The 21,266-nt window shown below is 45.7% G+C and overlaps 1 protein-coding gene across 9 annotated transcripts in view; it reads left to right on the top strand.

The window, feature by feature from the left end:
- Positions 1-21,266, top strand: part of LOC131125402 (nuclear factor 1 B-type-like) — a 62,191-nt gene that overhangs the window by 14,844 nt on the left and 26,081 nt on the right. For all 9 annotated transcript variants that reach the window (XM_058066932.1, XM_058066934.1, XM_058066931.1 and 6 more), the window contains exon 3: positions 20,437-20,496. In XM_058066932.1, the coding sequence (XP_057922915.1) occupies positions 20,437-20,496 (60 nt within the window). The remainder of the gene's footprint in view (positions 1-20,436; positions 20,497-21,266) is intronic.

Raw genomic sequence — 21,266 nt, forward strand, 5'->3', positions numbered from 1 at the left:
CCTGCAATTGGCTTGATTCTGTGGATTCTTTCCAGTTTTGTTTTGAGTCCTTCTGATTATTTTTCTTGTGCAAGGTGGTAGCTAACATGAATTACTTGCATTGATTAAATGCACACAAGGGTAAGCGAATGTGGCATTGCTTTGTAACGTCATTAAGGTCTGCAGTGATGTCTGTGACGACGTTACAATCATACCGTGTCCTGACCCACGTCTTCCAGCGGTGGAACTCGAGTAGGGATCAGAGAGCTGAAGCTGACTGTAGCCAAACATACTGGACTTTGGGTGTACAGTTGGCTCAGTGTGTTCTTAAAGAACCTGGAACTTGGGCCCTGTATTTGCAGTCAAAAAACATTCATTGCCGTGACGACTTGATTCAGCTAAATAAATGACAAACCAGCAATTCCTTCTTCCGTTGGCTAGTAAACCTCTTGCACAGCAAACTGTAAATATAGTGGAAGCTCAGTTAGCATGTTGTTGTTTGGTTAAGGTCCAAAGTTTATGTCACAATTTCACCTCGCTTGACATATATTTTCCGGTTAGCCTACACTCTAGCACATACTGTATTGTAGTGTTATTAATACAGTGCATGTGCACAATTGTGGACGTCTGAAATGACCTTTGAAAGGTGGTTTGAAACACTATTGAAGTTGAGAAATAACTCCTTGTGTTCAAGGACTTGTTGCCGTAACAACATTCATTCATTTTCTACCGCTTTTTGCTCACGAGGGTCGCGTGCTGGAGCCTATCCCAGCTGTCTTTGGGCGAGAGGCGGGGTACACCCTGGACTGGTGGCCAGCCAATCACAGGGCACATATAGACAAACAACCATTCACACTCACATTCATACCTATGGACAAATTGGAGTCGCCAATTAACCTAGCATGTTTTTGGAATGTGGGAGGAAGCCGGAGTACCCGGAGAAAACCCACGCATGCACGGGGAGAACATGCAAACTCCACACAGAGATGGCCGAGGGTGGAATTGAACTCGGGTCTTCGAGCTGTGAGGTCTGCCCCGCCGTGCAGCCCGCTCTCACAGTTGTATTAAGAGTAAGAGTAACTAAGCCATTTTAGACATACATACTGGTGTGTGTTGATATAAATGTGTTCCCTAGGCAGCTGAGTGGCCGGCGGACAGGAAGTGAGTTGAGTTTGAGCTTGGTGAGGGTTATAATCTTAACAGTAGCTTGTTATTTTTCAGGATTTTTATTATGTGATATAAATCTTGGTGTGTGTGTGTCTCACCAAACATTACAGTGACTTTAGTGACACCTCGTGACGAGTGTGAATGCATCTCGCATTTTAGTGTATTTAGCCATTTGGGAGGAAGAAAACCCACGCATGCACGGGGAGAACATGCAACTCCACACAGAGATGGCCGAGGGTGGGATTGAACCCTGGTCTCCTAGCTGTGAGGTCTGCGCGCTAAGCACTCAACCGCCGTGCCGCCCCGCAACATAACAAAAAATTAATGTACACGAGAACAGAAAAATATTGATCTTATTGTACTACTGCTATATATAGATCAATCCGCCCACCCGTACATATTTCAACTAGAAAGCTAACTGTAGCAGCAAATATTGGTCTAACGCTTAGCCGTGATGCACTGCATGTAAGCGGCGTGGCCCCCGCCAGGAGCCCAAATCTCTAGATAGCCATAATAAAACCCACAGAGCTCCCCTCCTCCTCCTCCTCGCTGTAACTGCATGCAGCCCCGTTCCCCCTGGAGCTGTGTGTTCCGTCTCGCTCTGCCCACAAGCAGATCGCTGCACGGACCATATGTGTCGGCAGACCGCAAAAAAAACGCTGAAGCCATTATTACGCGGGCCCGCACTCGTCAAATTGAAAGCAGAAGCCTGCAGGAACGGCAGCGAGAGCTAGTTTTGGTTGCGCGGATGCGGGCAGCATTTGGTGGTGGTGGTGGGTTGGTGAGGGGGGTGGGGGGGGGGGGGGGGTCTCATTCAGACGGGAGCGCTCATACTGATTGTGATGTCTGGTTGTCAACCTCTGATACTTCCTTCATGGCTTCTTTTATGTCTAAATGCCCTACCAGTGTTATGTACTGGAAATGGGATGTATGGCGTATCGACGTCCTATCAAGTCATATTCAGTCATTTCAACTCAACCTAACTTTGTAGTGTAATAGCACATGCAGACATGAAGACTTACACCAAAGGGGTGTCCTCATTTTTTCACATGACTCTATCCGTGGTGGGCATGGGCAGGGTAAGGAGTCACTGAGGAGGACTTATCTTCAAGCGAGCGTCTGTCATCTCGCGCTGCGCACAGAGCGCTCTTTCATGGGCCTCGGGGAATGAGCGCGAGAGGCAGGCTTCGCTGAGATTTAAGGGCCGCCATTGTTTTTGGCTCCAGGACGCTAAATCATTTTTGAATCGCCGCCATGTTGCAACCCGGTGCCGGAGACGTTGAGGCTAAGAAACTTGCGGGGTGATATGTCCTGTCTCCTTTAAAACACTCCTTGCAGTGTATTTTCCCCTGCGGCGCTGATTACTGGCGGTGTTTACATATTCCATAGAGGACTGACAGAGATAAACCTCTGCTGATGCTTATCCCTCCGGCCGCAACATGGAAAGCACTCCAATATAATGTAAACCAAACGCCGCAGCTGCCCTTTCATGTCTCAAGTGCCAGTGGTGCGTGCTTTGAGAGCTTAACTTAAGTGGCATTGCTTAGATTGAGGAGGGAACCTTGGGGCTATTTCTTATTGTTTCTTTAAAAGGCAGCGTCCATGCTTTTCCCCACTACTGTCATCTTCACTGGCTTCTAACGAGGCACTTGAGCTCATCACCGCAAAGACGAGCAAATATTAACTCAGAGAAAACGGCGGGTATTTGATCCCCAATACGATTCATGATCCGCCGTCCTCGTGATGAATCGGCCCTTCCTCGCCTGCCACTCCTCAGCGCTGTACAGTCAATGTGTCACATGGCCTAAAAATACTCCTATTTTGACCTTGTTTACATGAACGCACCCGGTGACCTTTGCTGTTGGAATCCGGTGTGTTCTCCACGGCACCTGCGCCACTCCTGTGTTTTTTAGGAAGCGTAGATGATGTTTGGCGAAGACGCTCGTTTCGGCGCTCGCTGAGGTGAACTTAGGGAAATGAGACGTGCTCGGTCAGGTTAGGCTGGTTTTGCACTCCAGGCATCAAGATCCTCGTTTTTCAAAACGAATCTACAGAGTTCATTTTGGGTACAGTGACATGCAAAGCATGAAACTGCTGAACTTTTGTGTCAACAGTTTAAATGATGTTCAGTTTGCTTTACTGAGTATCGAATGAGCTGTATGATACGTAGCATACAAAAGATAGATGCTATCCACACGGAATTGTTTCTATGATGGGAACAGCGTTCCAGGTGACCTGAAATGTTTTTGAAAACAACTTCCAGAGTGGGAAAATCTTGACGTACTTTACCAGGAAGGCCCTTTGTTCCCAAACAGAGACCCTACCTTCACCTTTCGCCATTTGTGTACTGAGCACTGTACTGTTCCCCACAGCCACAGTAGATAAGCTCCAGCTCTGTTTGTATGAACACAGCTCAAATCTGTTGTAAAGCGGAGAAGTGGCTCTTTTATGAGGTGTTAACGGTTTGCTAATTCTTGATGAAAAGTCCAAGTGACCAGTTCATTCAGTTCTTGTGTTTACTACCTGTTTCCCTTTGACCCCTTCTTCCGCCAGTCCAAAGCATGCCATTGTGTCAGCCAGGGGAACCGTGTTTGCATTCCATTTTTACCGCCTTGCAGTTTGTTGTGGACATGGTCACTGTGCATGGGTTGGGACAAGGCGGCGTTCATCTGCATCTCCGAGGTCTACATAGATGATATGTGGTATCATCCTTTGATGGGATGCCAATTAAACTAGGACTGGTGTCGGACTGGTTGCTTGCTTTGCCTTCTCGCTTCACAATATTTGCTTTATTGTGCTTTTAACTCACGTTCTTCTGGTTTCATGAATAGTAACACCAACACTACCCAGCTTCATTCATGGGTCTGGCCCCATGAATGGTTCATTAAATGACATTCTTCACTTTTTTGGCATATTTTGGACAATTCAGTGCTTCCATGCACATAATATATTCCATATGTCACATGGTGTGACAGGAGGACACAAACGTTAGCAACCCTAGCATAGCATACAGCGCTAACATTACATTAGAATGATGAAACTTCCAACTCCCATATATGGAGCTGCCTGACAGTTCATTGGAAGGCGTTTGTTTAAGATGTGAAATGATTTTAAGCTGTGTAGTGAAGCCTACTTTTTCTTTACTGCCCTCCGTGAAGTGGTGTGTGCCGAGTGTGGTGTTGAAGAGCTCGACAGTGACCCCTGACCTCTGAGTAGATGCACTCTGGTATCTTGTAGAAAGCATTTCCAGAAGAAGCTGTCATTTTCTCTTCCATAATAGGCAATGCGTTCAAGACCTGTATGTCGGCCTTCATTTTTTTCTTGTTTTATTTCATAACAAAGCAGCAGCGTGCACTCAATTAGCTAGCAGGCTTTTTTCAAGCACCCCCCCCTTCAGTATTTACAAGACCCTTGTTGTCTTTATAGTTTCCAGTGAGCCAAAACATGCGTAAACATAGCGTTGGATAAAACAAGAGGTGATTTAGTGTTCCTCGTCACAATGCGCCCTGCTCCGGCGCCCGCTTCCTACCTTTGTGTGGGCCGAGGGCTCGGGGGCGCGGCAGCGGATACACGCCTCCTCGGATCCCGGCAGGCTCCGAGGAGGGAAGGAAGCCGGGTGTCAAAGGCGATTTGCTCGCTGCTTCTTTCTGTTATCTGAGCAGCAGACGCTCGCACGGGAGGCAGACGAGTAAATGTTGTGTGCTGCAGGGTAAATATGAAGTTGAAAAAAAATGTATTTCAGATTTTTCACTCGGGATAGCAGGGAGGAGGGTGGAGGTCTTCACCAGAAAAAGGTGTGTGTGTGTATGTGTGTGTGTGTGTGTGTGTGTGTGTGGAGAGCTGCTGCATGGCTTCTTTTTCCTGCTCGTCTCTGCACAGGCCTCTCCTGTAACCTTCAGAGAAGCCCGCGCAGGCCCCAAGTTCAACGAGTGCATGAGGCATATTTTCGCTGAGCGTGCTTGGACCGCCCCCTACTAAACCCCTCGACCCCCCCCCCCCGCCTCCACCCCCCCCCCCCCCACCAGCCCTCCCTCCTTTCCATACATACAACCTTTTTTTTTTCCTCTCTCCCCGCCACCTAAAGAGGACTCCCTGTGGGCCTCGCCTTTCACAGTGCCTGCAAAGGAAATACATTATGTGTAAAAAGAATTCCATATGGTGTCATATGATCTGTGTAATTCTCGCTCAATTGATAGAATAAAAAAAGTCACCTTGTATGCACAACTCATTGTAAATGGAGTCTTTGTGCCTACAGTATAACTTCCCCGCCTCCTCAAAAGCAGTTGCTGTTACTCCAAGGACACATTGCCATACTTACACAGGTAGATTTAAAACACCTTTCTCCACTTTTGCATTAAACTAAACACATGTATGTAAGTCCACATGTATTGTATAGAGCACATGCCAAAGCAACAGGTGGCACAACAACACATACTGTAACCACATTTTTACCAAATAAAAGTCATTTCTGCATAACGTCCCATAAGATATATCTAATTCTTATATATTGTACATTCTTGTACATTCCTATATATTGTTCTAGTATCACATGACTATGTGCACAAACTGTGTTGTCTGTGTTGCTATTATTTTTCATAGTGGTGCTCTTATTAAACCCCAAAAGTCGGATTGACTTGAAATTTGGCTCAATGTACTCTTTACAAAAGGGTGTTCAAATCGCCACCAAATTTGGTACACACACAAGTCTTATTAAAATGAGATTTGGAGAAAAGCTGTATCGCGAAAATAAACCAGATATAATAGATAGATAGATAGATAAGATAGATAAATAGATAGAATAAACCAAAAATCAGACTGTGAACTATGGCATTGCTACTATGAATGATAACACAGTGTAACATGGAGGTGGAAGTGTACAAGGCATTACTGGAAGCACACATGAAAAGGGACCTATTATGTTTCATCCACTTTTCTGACCTATAAATAGAGTTAGAATGTTTCCGATAATGAGATTTGGAAGACGTTTGGGATGGCTCAAAATGCGTGGTTTTAAAAGGCGTGGTTAAACCATTCCTTTGTGATGTCACAGAGGGGTGGACTTTCTTTTATGGTTCATAGTTAGGAATCACTTTGATGGTGACCAATTGTGATCAATCACAGCGGAGTGGGCATGCCTGGAGGCGGGCCGTGGGTGGAATAAATTAAAACCGACCATTTTGGCAGGGAATTCACCTAGAATAGGTGCAGATTCTGAAAAGTCTAGAAAGTTTTCTCTGCGGGTTATTGTGTGTAGCTGCTCTATAGGAGACCACAACTCAATATTGCTCACACATTGCAATGTAACCTACCTCGGTGTTCCCATTAAAGCCAGTCTTCGCTGTGTTTAATATCCAAACAGAAGCTGTAGTTATTCTACATTTCAATCAGAGTCACTTAAGATTTGTCAGATCCACGTACCCACGTAAATGTTCGGACTCGTCTGCACCCTTAATCACCGAGCGGTTTAATTTACGCTCATTTATATCTGGCTGATAGCCAACTTAACATAACACACCTCATACATAGAGGAGATCCGTGTTCTACCAACATGGTTGTAATGGTGCACATTAAAAGTGAAAGTCAGGAAATATCCACTATGCTACTAATTCCAATTTGATGCCAGTTGCATAAACCTGAATGCTAGCATATCTGCTAAAGCATTTTACCATAAAACATAAATGTCCCTTGCTATGACTATACTGTATGTGCTGTAATTATGGCCTGACCATGCAATTAAAAACATCCGTCATGGATACCCAGATGTCAGATTTGTAGTGATGTGGCTGACTCAGCTGCTGCATTTGGGCCTGCTAAGAAGTGAAAAAGGGAAGTGGATGGCGCTCGGTTGTGTTTCCAGGTAGACCCTGCCAAGTTCAAGTGGCTTGGATCGAGCCCCGCGCCGCGAACAGGAAGTGCCTCTGCAGGGCTGCCAGCCGCACAAACCGGTGTCGGCAGTGAGAGTGTTGTTTGACACGACCCTCTCAAGAGGCGGAGGTAGACAACTGTAGATGTAGCGTGCCTCTCTCCAATGTGTAGCGTCGGACAAATGACTTTAGAAAAGTCATTAGCTACAGGCGCTATAATTAGTCATTCACTCAAGTTGAGTCATCATTCATTCATTTTCTACCGCTTTTTCCTCACGAGGGTGCTGGAGCCTATCCCAGCTGTCTTTGGGCGAGAGGTGGGGTACACCCTGGACTGGTGGCCAGCCAATCACAAACAACCATTCACACTCACATTCATACCTATGGATAATTTGGAGTCGCTATTTAACCTAGCATGTTTTTGGAATGTGGGAGGAAACCGGAGTACCCGGAGAAAACCCACGCATGCACGGGGAGAACATGCAAACTCCACACAGAGATGGCCGAGGGTGGAATCGAATCCTGGTCCTCCTAGCTGTGAGGTCTGCGCGCTAACCACTCGACCGCCGTGCCGCTTGAGTCATCATGTTGTTACAATTTTGACAAACCTTCAAATATCTGATGTTTACCATAAATAGTTTCCCACATCAATGATTAATGGAACGTTTTGCTAGTTGATAATAACCTACATATTATCGGCCACAATGAATATTATTGACAACATTTTTAATTATATGGCATAGTAATGAGGACAGCGTATCAACACTTTAATTTCTCAACAGTTTTTGCAATGTTCTAATTGGAATGTCAAGAGCTTATAACTAAATTAAACAAAAAAAAAAACGCTTTGTGAAAACAAATGGAATGTCAGTCTCTTTTAGCAAATATTGTACTTAAACAAAAAAATCACTATTATAACCTAAACATAGTACTTGTCTATTCATACTGTCTGTCAAACATTTGCAACATTTCCCAAATGTTGGCTTTTCAACCCCATTGCAATGTAGCGAGCGACACTGTCTGTGAGCGCGCACCATATTGCGCTGTTTTGTTTATATTTACTTTGCCGACCAAATGCCTCAGTAAGGATGGTTGTGTGTTTCAGGTGTGTATACAAGTTAGTCGTGTTCCCCTTCTTCCTCGTCACTACTTTCAAACAAATGCAACATATCGGGTCAACCGAAATATTCCATCACTTCTATGCCTTCATTCATGTTAGCATATGCTGTCTCACAAGGCATTCCACAGTAGAACCAATGCATACTGACAGATGCACAGCGAACCCTCATGTCATCCAGCCTGTGTGGTTGAGATAGATGATAGATTATCGTGACAGGCCTCACCCCCGCGTATGATTGGTGGTGAACGAGAAAGCGTTTTTTGATTTGAGATGTTAGGAGTGAGCACTGCTGTTGATGTGTTAAGGTCAGAATAGTAAGGCGTATTGAATTACTCCCAACGCTGGTAATGTGTGCCTGCAGGTAAACTGTACATTGCTGCAGGCGTGTTCACAAAGGAACCAGAGAATCAAGTCAGGCTTCAAATGCGTAAACAGCTGCCACTTTCTTGATTGCTACCCAATGTCTGAAAGTTAAAAAGAAACTGAACTGCATTTATTACTTAAGAGGCGGGTGTGAAGGCCCCTGCGGTGTAGCTCTGACTGGACCAATCCTTGCAGGAAGGAACACTGTGAAGCTCATGCAGGCTGGTGGGAGGTGTGTGAGTGCTGACTGTGTGTGTGTGTGTGTGTGTGTGTGTGAGAGAGTGTGGTGGGGGGGGATTCTTGTTGTCAGGCTAAAAAAGTGAAGGGAAAAAGTGAGCACTCCATCTCCAGAGTCACTGCTGCCGTCATCTGTGCAAATATTTCAGCAGATTATAGCCGGGGAGCCTCGTGGGAACATTACCACCAAACACACATTGAAAGCCTCGCCGACTTTACAAATGCTAAAAAATGAAAGTTTAGTGTTGCTGCAAACAAACACAAATGTGCCAGATGGAGCCTGATGACATATGTCTTTGTTGGGTGTCATCCTGGCATTCTGGCACCAGCCCAGAAATAATATTGAAACAAAGGCCTTTACAATGTTGTCCTAAATAGCAGAGGAGGGATACGCACATGGCTACCACTCACATTTGTTTCATGGAGGGGGGGGGGCACAGACATGATGGATAATAATGGACCCTGTGCTGATTATACTGGTATATACTATACTATACTGTACATACATTATACATTGGCGTGCGGTGAGCTTTGTGGCTAGTAGGCACTGACTCCTCATTAACCCTTAAGGGGCCAGAGGTTTTTTTTTTTCAGTTTTGACGTTGGTTGTAGCTTAAAAATGGTTAGCGATAAAAGCATACTGTAAATCAGGGGTCTCAAACACGCGGCCCGCGGGCCAAATGTGGCCCGCAGGACACTAGTTTGAGGCCCCCGCCTTGATATGAAAGTTTAATGTTAGTGCGGCCCGCGCAAAGTTTGATATGGATGCTGTATGGTATCATGTACCCAGAAAAAATTATTAAGTTTGAATAATGTTCATGTTAAAGGTTAAATACCTGTTAATAGTTATCCTCCCTATCCGTGTGGAAGTGGTAAGTTTTTGGCTATTTAGGTTTAAAGGAAATAACTTGAAGGGTACCGTTTAGGTCGCTAGCTCTCTAGTTTGCGAGTTAGCATGTGTCTCAAGACCCTGCAGTTGCGCAATATGTTGTAAATAAAAAAAGTATAAATGTGACTATAGTCGTGTTTTGTCATGTCTACAGGGCTCTAATAATGCTTTGTTCATTTTAATCTGAAAAAAATAATTTGTCTACCCACCAACTATATGTGGTTTCTTAAGTTTTTATTATTTGCCATTTTATTATTATTATTATTATTATATTTATTTATTACTGATTGATTGATTTTCTATAGTCTTGATTTGTTTATTTATTTTTCATCTTATTTTGTGCAGAAAAATAAAAATTAAGATATCTGAGAACAGTGGAATGTTTTATCAGAGCTTTTCTTGTAGAAATCGGAACCAAAGCACTGAAAAAGTTTGTATATTTTTCTGTTTTTAATAAATGCGTTTTTTTGGGGAGGAAAACCTGATGCGGCCCAGCCTTGCCCTGACCCTAGCTCCTGTGGCCCCCAAGTAAATTGAGTTTGAGACCCCTGCTGTAAATGACAAAAATCATCACTCTGATTGAAAGTTTTTGATGGGAGTAAATTTACTCATCTAATGTGCATAGTATGACATCACCAGATCCCGGTCTCCACCATACCGGCTCATCAAAATGTCTGATCCACTTGTGGTACTCCTCAATCGACCGATCGGTCTGTTTTGTCCATCATCTCCACTCAGTGTACTCATTTGTCACTGGTGTTATGTTTGAATAGAACACGAAAAGGTGAAGCAAATACTGTATGCTTTGTATTCAAGTACTCAACATCGGCTGGTGAGCGACCTGTTACTGAAGTACTGCTTTATAGAGTACACACTACTTGTTTCTGTTGCACAACTTTGGCACACAAGTGGTGTTATGAAAACAAGCCATAAGTATTGATAACAAGACAGCAAGATTTTTAAGTGACACTTTAAAAGTTGTGATGATGTTGGCTTGCCCGTGGGACAGGAACGAGCCAGGTGATGCCCGTGTATGCTTATCAAAATAAAGTGCAGTGAAACATTTTTTGTGATATTTTCAAAATAATGGTCCATAAATAATAGGTGACATATGTACTGTATCTATAGAGCATATCATATCATATGTCCTTCCAGCAGTACACTGTGGTTCCCCCTACGTCCGTAGACACATGGCGGCATAGCGAAACCAACATTAATGCGCCTTGGCCATGATAACCATAGGAGATGTAGGAAGCCAGGACACCCATCTTGCAATCATCTCCACACACACACCGGTGAGTGGAACATACAACACACCTGATGCACACCTAACACGCACCAGTCGTGATTTCAACTCTACTGGTGGGCGAGCGACACGCACGTGGAAAGCTTTGTTAGTGTTAGTAGTTAGTAGTAGTAGTTTTATAAATCATACAGTTGCTGTTAAACCTGCATGTTGAGATATCTGGGTAGGTGTCGTGTGCTGCTCATGTGCTCACCCCCCCTTCCCCCTTCCCCCTTCCCCCTTCCCCCTTCCCAAACGTGCTTTCCACCTCAGCCGCACATGTGGGACCAACAAGCACAAAGACCAAAGATGATCTTCTCAGTGTCTGGACGATTGCCAGCACGGTGACCTTGTGACGGGCACCCCCCCCCCTCCAGTTATGTGAGAACCATTTTTTATGACAAATGGACCTTCTTCTGTTCCATCTATAGCCAGTTTTGATTCTGGGCAAGCTCATTAACAATGAGGGGGGGGGATGCTTTTTACTGGCAGGCCTCCTCCAAGTCATTATGGCGCCTGTTGGAAGTCTAGGAAGGTGTGGGTATGATTAGGACTGACCCACACCTCGCCAGAAGGTGTGTTGCACAAGCGGAGTTTTTTTGACACAGTGACATAAAAATGTATTCAGGGCGCTTTTAGCTTCCACGCCGTGATGCATGTCCATATGACAGCTTGAGAAAGTGCTGATGCGGCGACATGCTACAGCAATGAGGCCTTCTTATACGTGCACCTGCAGCTTGACTGTAATGGCAGAAATAACATCTGTTGGCAATGTCACTCGTCTGTTTTCGTGCTCGTAATGACACATTAAACTCTGTGGTTGAGCCCCCACCCCACACACACATTTCCACCCCATGTCCCATTTCCAAGGGAGGCCGTCGTGCCAGCAAATATCATCTGACTGAGTGCACGCTTTGTTTTCTTTATGTGTTTCCCGCCAACTTGTGCTCTTAGATGTGGCGATTGCATCAATCTTTTCACGCCAAGGTGTCCTGTTTGTGTGTTTGTGCGGGGGGGGGGAGCGGCAGGGATGGGATGGTCGGAATCCTCGGTGGCCTGTTGCCCAGCTGGATAGAGGCCATTTTTTTTTTGGGACCCGGAGGAGGGCGCACCCATGCGGTCTCCTCGCCTTCAGAGGGCTGCTCTGCCAGTGGGAAACTCCTCTTGGCTGCAAGGCCTGGCGCCGTCACAAGTGGCGACAATTGCTGACATCACTGGTGCACACACACACACACACACACACACACACACATAAACATGACGGCCTGACTGGTGATGTTCAGATGTCAGCTGAGTGTGGAAATAAGACAACTATGTGGTTCATTCCTGTTCAAATCTATGGAGTGGGTATTTATAATATAGTATATATGGGACTTTAAATCGGTAAATATTAGTAATAACAATAGGAATGTAAATAGTTCATTCATTCATTCATTTTCTACTGCTTTTTCCTCACGAGGGTCGCGGGGGTGCTGGAGCCTATCCCAGCTGTCTTCAGGCGAGAGGCGGGGTACACCCTGGACCGGTCGCCAGCCAATCACAGAGCACATATAGACAAACAACCATTCACACTCACATTCATACCTATGGACAATTTGGAGTCGCCAATTAACCTAGCATGTTTTTGGAATGTGGGTGGAAACCGGAGTACCTGGAGAAAACCCACGCATGCACGGGGGAGAACACGTGGAATTGAACCCTGGTCTCCGAGCTGTGAGGTCTGCGCGCTAACCACTCGGCCGCCATGCCGCCCAATGTAAATAGTTATTTTTGTTATTATTATTTTTGAAAAAGTCTACAGACCAAACCCGAACACCCGCTAAGCCTGTCTCGCACTGTCCTGAACTTTCAGCTCCTCCTTGGGGAGACTAGGGGGGGAATTTCCCAGACCCCCTTAAAATGCATCAGCACATCCTTTCCCGGCCCTCCCTGCGGACCAGTCGAGACGTGCAGGTTTGAACCCTCTCTGTGTTCCCGGCCTCCCATGCCCGTTGCCACTCAAGCAGCAGGGGTCCGCAGCATTTGTCTCATAATTATCCGACTGTATAGGGGGGTTGAGGAGATGAAAAGGCCGACTCACAGAGCTCCTCTGTCAAAGGTCTGTCTGCCCGACTGGGGGGGGTGGTGGGGTGGTTGGGGGGGGGTCTCTATCTGCCTTGTCCTGGTCTCTTGTGCTCGTTTACTGCCCAACCCTCCTCTTCATCAGAGCTCTCCTAAAGGAATGTAGCATAATCGCCGACAGTGAGCGCTCGTGCACGGGCGCACCCCAACCTCCCCACACCCCCTCCCCGCCGCTTTATTCACAACTACAAAACTGCAGAAATACCCCCCACCCTCACATCCTGAAAGGCCCCTCCTTCTCCTCCATTTTTTTTTCTTTCTCCCGCCGCACTTCTCTTTACTCCTCCCCGCAGCCACCTTGCTCCTTCTTCTCCTCTTAACTAGTGGCGAGGAGTTAATGGACTGTTTTGGCTAGCCTCCAGACGGTGAGTGTCACCTCATTAGCCTATGGCGGCTCGCTCCCAGACTGCTCCTTGTGTGTTTGTGTGCACGCCAGGAGGAGGGATACCACTGCGGAATGCCATTGGTCATTGGCTCTGTCTACCCCCCCCCCCCCCCCCCCCTCCTTGGGCAACCCCTTCCCACCACTACAATGAACGAGAATACACGCATGCATAATTAAACCCGAAGTCTCGTCACTTTCTCTCCTTCCTCCGTTTTGGAGGTTTGCCACACTGGAGAAAGAAAGCGGTGTCTTCACACCGCCAACCTCCCAACCTCCTGTATGGACCCATTCATTGTGGCCCCCGCGCCGCTGAATGGCAGGGTGGCAACAGCGGGCCAATGTAAATGCCAGCCAGCCCTGCCAGTCAATTACACAGCGACAAAGCTAATTGTTTGTCCAGCTCCGCCATTGAGGACCGCCATTGTTTTAAGCACAGATGTGAACTTCTCGCTTTCTCACAGACCAGACGTGGGTGACGGCGGCGCTTGTGAATGATGATGAGACCGCCGGCGCTGCGTACTCGTGAAGCGCATATGCTCAGAAAGCCTCCTGTACTTTCAAATATTCAATCACGAATTGCAATTCAAACTAAGTTGATAAAGTTTCTGTAATTTGCAAAGGTTGTAAACCAGGGGTCTCAAACACGCGGCCCGCAGGACACTAGTTTGAGGCCCGCGCCTTGATATGAAAGTTTAATGTTAGTGCGGCCCGCACAAGTTTGATATGGATGCTGTATGGTATCATGTACCCAGAAAAAATTATTAAGTTTGATTAATGTTCATGTTAAAGGTTAAATAACTGTTAATAGTTATCCTCCCTATCCGTGTGGAAGTGGTAAGTTTTTGGCTATTTAAGTTTAAAGGAAATAACTTGAAGGCTACCGTTTAGGTCGCTAGCTCTCTAGTTTGCGAGTTAGCATGTGTCTCAAGACCCTGCAGTTGCGCAATATGTTGTAAATAAAAAGAGAATAAATGTGACTATAGTCGTGTTTTGTCATGTCTACAGGGCTCTAATAATGCTTTGTTCATTTTAATCTGAAAAAAATAATTTGTCTACCCACCAACTATATGTGGTTTCTTAAGTTTTTATTATTTGCTGTTTTATTATTATTATTATATTTATTTATTTATTACTGATTGATTTTCTTTATTCTTGATTTGTTTATTTATTTTTCATCTCATTTTGCGTAGAAAAATAAAAATTAAGATATTTGAGAACAGTGGAATGTTTTATCAGAGCTTTTCTTGTAGAAAATCAAAACCAAAGCAAAGTTTATTCATTTTTCTGTTTTTAATAAATGCGTTTTTTTTTTTTTTTTTTGGAAAACCTGATGCGGCCCAGTCTCGCCCAGACCCTAGCTCCAGTGGCCCCCAAGTAAATTGAGTTTGAGACCCCTGGTCTACGTGCCTTGTGATTAGCTGGCAACCAGTCCAGGGTGTACCTTGCCTTCTACTGAAGTTAATAATGAGCATAAGTGGCATAGAATATGTTGTGTTTTTATGATGTTAATGAAGTTTATCTTGATGCATGGACTAATTTTACTTCAAATAAACGAACTGTAGGGACCTTTCCGTCCCGTGTCTTTAAAAGCAATCAAGCTACATTCATTGGTTGAGAGAAAAGTGACCAATGGATGGATGTAGCAGATGAATGTCATTTGAAATAAAGCAACAGGAAAGACCACCTTATGAGAAAATGACAGACACACAGAGGGCGGGAAAGGGGGGCGGTGGGTTGAGGGGGGGGGGGCCTGCTTAATTTTTTTTTTTTTTACAGGACAGATGAGATGTCATGTTGTGTTGTATGCATGTTTTTTTTTTTTGTCAGTGTCGCTCACCGTGAGGCACCGCACATAGATGTCAAGCACGCGTGTTTTAACATGTATGAGAGTTGAGCGCATGAATGCCGTCTGCAGAGTGCCATTGGGGTTGCACAGTGTGTGTGCACGAGTGCGGTGTCTTTTGTGTATCTCCCACACAAAAGATACGTGTCTGAGGCATTCATCCCGCTCCATCGGATTCTCCGTTGGTGGTCATTTGATAGGGTTCTCTATCTGGAGGATCAGGTATGCCCTTTTAAGGCAAAAATAACGCCTTCCGGTTATGAACAAATATTTAGCAATTGTGGCTAAATGAGAGTGGTGTGGTCTAACTGGAACATAATCATGATTCACGGGTGGCTAACACATTTTGCCCGATGGCGGCCATGTTTTTGATGGTCAAATTTAACATCCGTGTATCCATATTTTCACTCTTTTGTGTGCATTGCAAGAATTACACTAACAAATACAGTCATGAAAGAAATACCCCTTTCCGGGCAGGTCGGGTTGCCGCTGAATGCCACACGAGTCTGCATGGGGTAAAAGGGGGGCGGGGTTGTTTGGCACTCAGATGTCTATGCGACAGAGAGGGCGGGGGGGGGGGGGAGGTGGCATCGCCAGTTGGCAGGCCTGGCACACAATGGCTGGCACGGTATGACGGTCTCCTCTTCTGCTGAGGGGAAGGTTCCTTTGCCCGGATCTTTTGTTTGGATTGCGGCTCATCCTGATAAAGGCCACTTTGTTTAGACAACAAAGCGGCGGGGAGGGCGAGAAAGCGAGAGATAGACAAAGAGATAAAGACACACACAGAGATAGAGAGAGGGAAGGCCGCCAATGCAGATAGACATTTTAAAAAGTAGGAGTGAAACAGTATATGTATTGGTAATTGGATTTGTCAGTGGCGTTTTGTGAGTTTCCACATGGTACATATTAAGTAAGGGACAGGAAGTAGAAATAGTCGGAATCTACTCTGTAAACAAATACAGCGCAGCCCGGCTCTCTGCGGTCCCATTATATCATTTCATTTTGAATATAATTGTATTATATATTGTAAAATTTACTAGAAAGGATGGTGTGATTGGGGCGGCACGGCGGTCTAGTGGTTAACGCACAGACCTCACAGCTAGGAGACCAGGGTTCAATTCCACCTTCGGAGTTTGCATGTTCTCCCCGTGCATGTGTGGGTTTTCTCCAGGTACTCCGGTTTCCTCCCACATTCCAAAAACATGCGAGGTTAATTAGCAACTCCAAATTGTCCATAGGTATGAATGTGAGTGTGAATGGTTGTTTGTCTATATGTGCCCTGTGATTGGCTGGCCACCAGTCCAGGGTGTACCCCGCCTCGCGCCCAAAAGACAGCTGGGATAGGCTCCAGCACCCCCTCGACCCTCGTGAGGAAAAGCGGTAGAAAATGAATGAATGAATGAAGGAGATGAAGGCAGAGGAAGATTTAGAGAAGAGAACAGGTTTTGCCGGCTGCTGGAAGCTGTCCGAGAAACGTGAGATCATCCTGCAGGGCTGCGAGCGATAGAAAGCAGGAGGACATCACACACAAGCATGCATGTGGAGTCATTTATGAACGCCGTCAAGACTTGCATGACCTGCACACGCATTTCCAGGTGAGGAGGGCCCGAGCGGGGTGTAGGAAGGCAAAAAAGCGAGAGGAGCAGAAAGTGTGCCGGGGCTACATCAAATATTTACTCGGGAGCAGCTGTATTGTGGAAACATTACACATCAGAGCCGCGTAATTAGCCAGATATTTTCTGGCCCTCTTACTGGCTCCCGACTTCTGTTGGGAAGTCCACCCCCCCCCCTCTTACCCTGCCTTCCCTGCGCCGCTCGGCTGCTGAAATACATCTTGGCTCGGGACCCAGGCCTCTGGCAGCCACAGTGCTATACATGTGCACAGAACCCCGCTCAGCATAAAATGGCTGCCAGGCAGGCTTCTCCTCCTGAAATGTCGACAGCGGTATGCATCTGTTGTGTGCGTGTTGCGCGTGCGCACTTCTTTTGTGTGTGTGTGTGTGTGTGTGGAGGATATCTGTACATGTCTGCAAGTGTTTGCGGGTTAGGAACATGGACCGCTGCTGTCAAGGGAGAAGGAAAAAAAAAAAGTTCCCTAAACTATGTGGCTAATTTGATGTGCGTGTGCACTTTAATGGAAACAGAATGATGCCAAAAAAAATGAGTGGGTAGTTCAGGGGGAATGTGTGCGATGTGTGTTTTTAAGTGATTATAAAATCCAAGCGAGTTGGGTGTGGAGGAACCACACAAGCTAGGCTATAGCCACGTTTCTGTTTCCATTAAAGCCTAATTGGGCTAATTATTACTGTGGTATGATAAATATCCCGCTCGACTAGAAGGTGTAACAAGTTGTGCACACATCCAAAATACCCACAATTCTCTCTGATCGCAACTTTTTAAAAAAACTTTGTTTGCTTTCTGTTGTGCACTCGGAAGATAATGGCATTCATACTGTATTTTCACTTCCTTCACGGTTGTTTATTTAAACAAGTGGCAGGAGCTGATGGTGCCAAGAAATGTTGTTTCTGGAACATCGCCGCGCTTGCGTGTGTGTGTGTGTGTGTGTGTGTGTGTGTGTGTACACCAAGCTCCCAGGGCAAAGACCAGCCTTCTCCACCGCAACTGTTTATTTACAGGTTAGCCTACTATTTATTTGAGTACTATGGGATTGGCGCACATTTGAACACACCTCGCTGTCATCCCAGCATTCCCAATGCATTTCAAGACTTTCTCTCAAAAGCGTAAACAATACACTTGCATCTCCTAGCAAGGTCAAAGGTGAAATGTAACGCAATAGAGGAGGTGTTTCCGGCTGCGGTGCAAGCCCGGCAGATGCGCCATATGCTGGTGTCCCCACCTTGAGTCATCCAGGTGGCGTCTCCCGGTGCTGCAGTGGGGGCCTCCTGCTGGAAGATGCTGCCTGGGATCTCTAATTGCCTCCGCCATCTGCTCGTTTTTTTTTTTGTCACGCAGCGTACCCACACCCATGCTGCACCAAAATTCTCCACCGCCGCGATCGAATCCAACGCTAAATGCAAAAAAGGTGTTTATGATGAAGAAACCTTGTGGATTTAGATACAGCACACTGGTTAGAAAAGGGAGTAACACTTCACACCAGTAGGGGGAGCCTCGGAGCGTAATTTTTGTTTTTCCATATTTAGGAAGCATTTAAAGGTCCTGTATTTTTCTTTGAAATCAATCTAATAACACAATAGTCTCTTGGAAGGGTGTGTCTCTGAGAATCACGATTCGTTCCAACGTAATAAATGCTGTATATCACATACAGCAAGGTAACACACAGACGTTAGCAAATAGTCAAAACGGTGGGATTGGAATTTTAAAAGCTTTTGCGTCATCCATCCCTTTTTCAAATCATTGTTTTGTAGTGGTACGTTACCGGGGACATAATTCACCCCGGAACTATCAATAGGGGAGGTGTTGCCACCCGGACGGGGGTTTTCCGCTTCCTGTTGTGGTTGAGAGACGGGGCTTTCATGTCTTTCATGTCTTTACGTAGCAAAGAGTGCAAGTTAATGTTTGCAAGAAAAATCAAGTTTTTATCCCAAATTCGACACTCCGCCTCAGACTCCAGTTCTTCGGCGCTTCAGTTTCATTCATTCATTCATTTTCTACCGCTTTTTCCTCACGAAAAAGGGCGACCAGTACACCTTGGACTGGTTGCCAGCCAATCACAGGGCACATATAGACAAACAACCATTCACACTCACATTCATACCTATGGACAATTTGGAGTCGCCAATTAACCTAGCATGTTTTTGGAATGTGGGAGGAAACCGGAGTACCCGGAGAAAACTCATGCATACACGGGAAGAACATGCAAACTCCACACAGAGATGGCCGAGGGTGGAATTGAACCCTGGTCTCCTAGCTGTGAGGTCTGCGCACTAACCACTAGACCACCGTGCCGCGCTTCAATTTCATTGTTTTGTAAATACAGTTGTGTACAGATTTGAAATAAACCTTCTGTACTGAACTAGCATGACTGTGGGAGCTACACTGCTATTTTAACTGCAACATCATGCTAGGTTAGCCTTCTCGCTAGAGAAAAACAAAAATTCCACGGGCCACATCTGGAGCTGACTTGACGTATTGTTGACGGAGCTCTATTTTAGGATGTGTAGCAAAGCCTGTACATCTTTTTTGAGCAAAGAAGTCGGGGAGATGATTGATTGAAAATGGTTTTGGTGTCCATAAGCGACTTTTGTTTATTTTTGGCCAAGACTGATTCGGTCTTATTGCATGTTATCCCAGGCCGCCCATGATAGAACATATTAGAGAGAGAGGAATGAAGCAATGGATAAATCTCTCAACCTTTTTACTTCCCTCCAGTTCCGCTGCCTTTTCACGCAGCCCGTGAGAGCGCCAGGCAGGAAAAGGAGTGTTGTTGCAAGTGGAGGGTATCTGAATTCATCGTCTCTCTCTCGCTTCTGTGATTTTTACGTCGCTGCGTGTTTGCTTGCAGACGTTGTGTAACACGCTTGTATCCAGTCTTAATTGAAAGCTGATATTTATATGTTACGCCATGCAAAAGGCGGTAAACGCCCTTTGTCGCTGCCCGAGCAGAGCAGGAACTGCTGACAGATGAGAAATTCTCCCTCTCACAGAGGCTTTGAGGTAAATAGCAAAGCTCTCGCACTTCGGAAGCAGTGGAAAGAATTCCACTGATGCTTGTACTCGACTTGGGTTTTGTTCTGTACTCGTACCTTGCACTGACTGCAGCACGACTCCACAAAGACGTTTTTAAATGATAATGCAAACACTCTTTTTTTTGACGGCAAGATAAGAAAATGATTCTGGCCTCCGGGAAGGAGTTGGAAGTGAGCGTAATCAGAACCGCAGACCTCTGCCAAGGCCAAACAATGCTTCAATGGATCAGCACCAAATTGTGCATTAACATTCATGCATGTATTACTTTTAAGACCAAGGGAATGGAAGAAAACAAACAAAACTTTAGTTAGTGGATTTAAAAAAAGTCCAGGATCTTTGACTAGCATTTTTACAGAAAGTCCCGAGTGTCTTTGGCTATTATTTCTGCAGTAGATGCTTAAAAAGAGCACTGAATGCTTTAAAGCAAATGATTATGTTTTTGTATTGTCAAGCTGTTCAAGCACGACTAACCCCCCCCAACCCTTCTCCCCCACCCTCTCTCAATGTTCTTGCAGACTCCCAGCAGCAGTCAGGAAGTCCCAGTAACAATGAGCAAGGCAAGAACCCTCTTCCAGGTATGTGGAGTAGCAGTCATCCTTCCTACACTTCACTGGGCCTTTGTTCCTCCACAGTTAATTCCCTGCACATACACAACATATGCCCCCTGCCCCCGGGGATTTATCTGCTTGAAAATGTGTTGATCTGCAGTCAAGCGTGAAGAAAACACAGGCCGGCGGGCTAAATGGCCATTTTTAAGTGTAATAAAAAAAAGAGGCCCCATCAATAGCGACTATATAAGTCAAAGTGACACATCTGGTGTAAAGATAATAGCAACTTAAAATCACTGCTGACATCCGCAAGCTGAGGTCGCACTTTTTAAAATTGCACGGACTGTGCGGGAATAAAATTTTTATTGGTAATAAAATTTGAATTGTCCTCAAAAAAAAAAAAAAAAAAAGCCCATGAAGGACACTTGAGAGCTGAGGGGGACGTTATATTCCCTGACAGTTTCCTGCTTGTGTCGTCACGGTGATGGAATGAAAATAGTATAATTAGCCTTCTACCTCCAAGAGCAGGTTCTGCTGACGTTGGTGCCAAGGCAAATATGCCAGCCAGCCAGTGACTCAGGCTTGGGAGGCCGCTACGCCATTGGCTCACTTGGAGCATCGGGGCCTGGTCCATGCCAAACCGAGCCGCTGCCTGGATTTCTGGCACAGGCCAGGCGCTCCTGGCGCCGCTTCAAAGCCGTCCGCATTCGTTTTGACTCATTTGAGCGTGAATAACCTCGCTGCTCGTCGTACGTGACTGACAGCCAGCGATGAGCGTGGCCGCCACGGCCAGGAAG

The sequence above is a fragment of the Doryrhamphus excisus genome, chromosome 3 (genome assembly GCF_030265055.1).
Source record: "Doryrhamphus excisus isolate RoL2022-K1 chromosome 3, RoL_Dexc_1.0, whole genome shotgun sequence".
NCBI classification, from domain to species: domain Eukaryota; kingdom Metazoa; phylum Chordata; class Actinopteri; order Syngnathiformes; family Syngnathidae; genus Doryrhamphus; species Doryrhamphus excisus.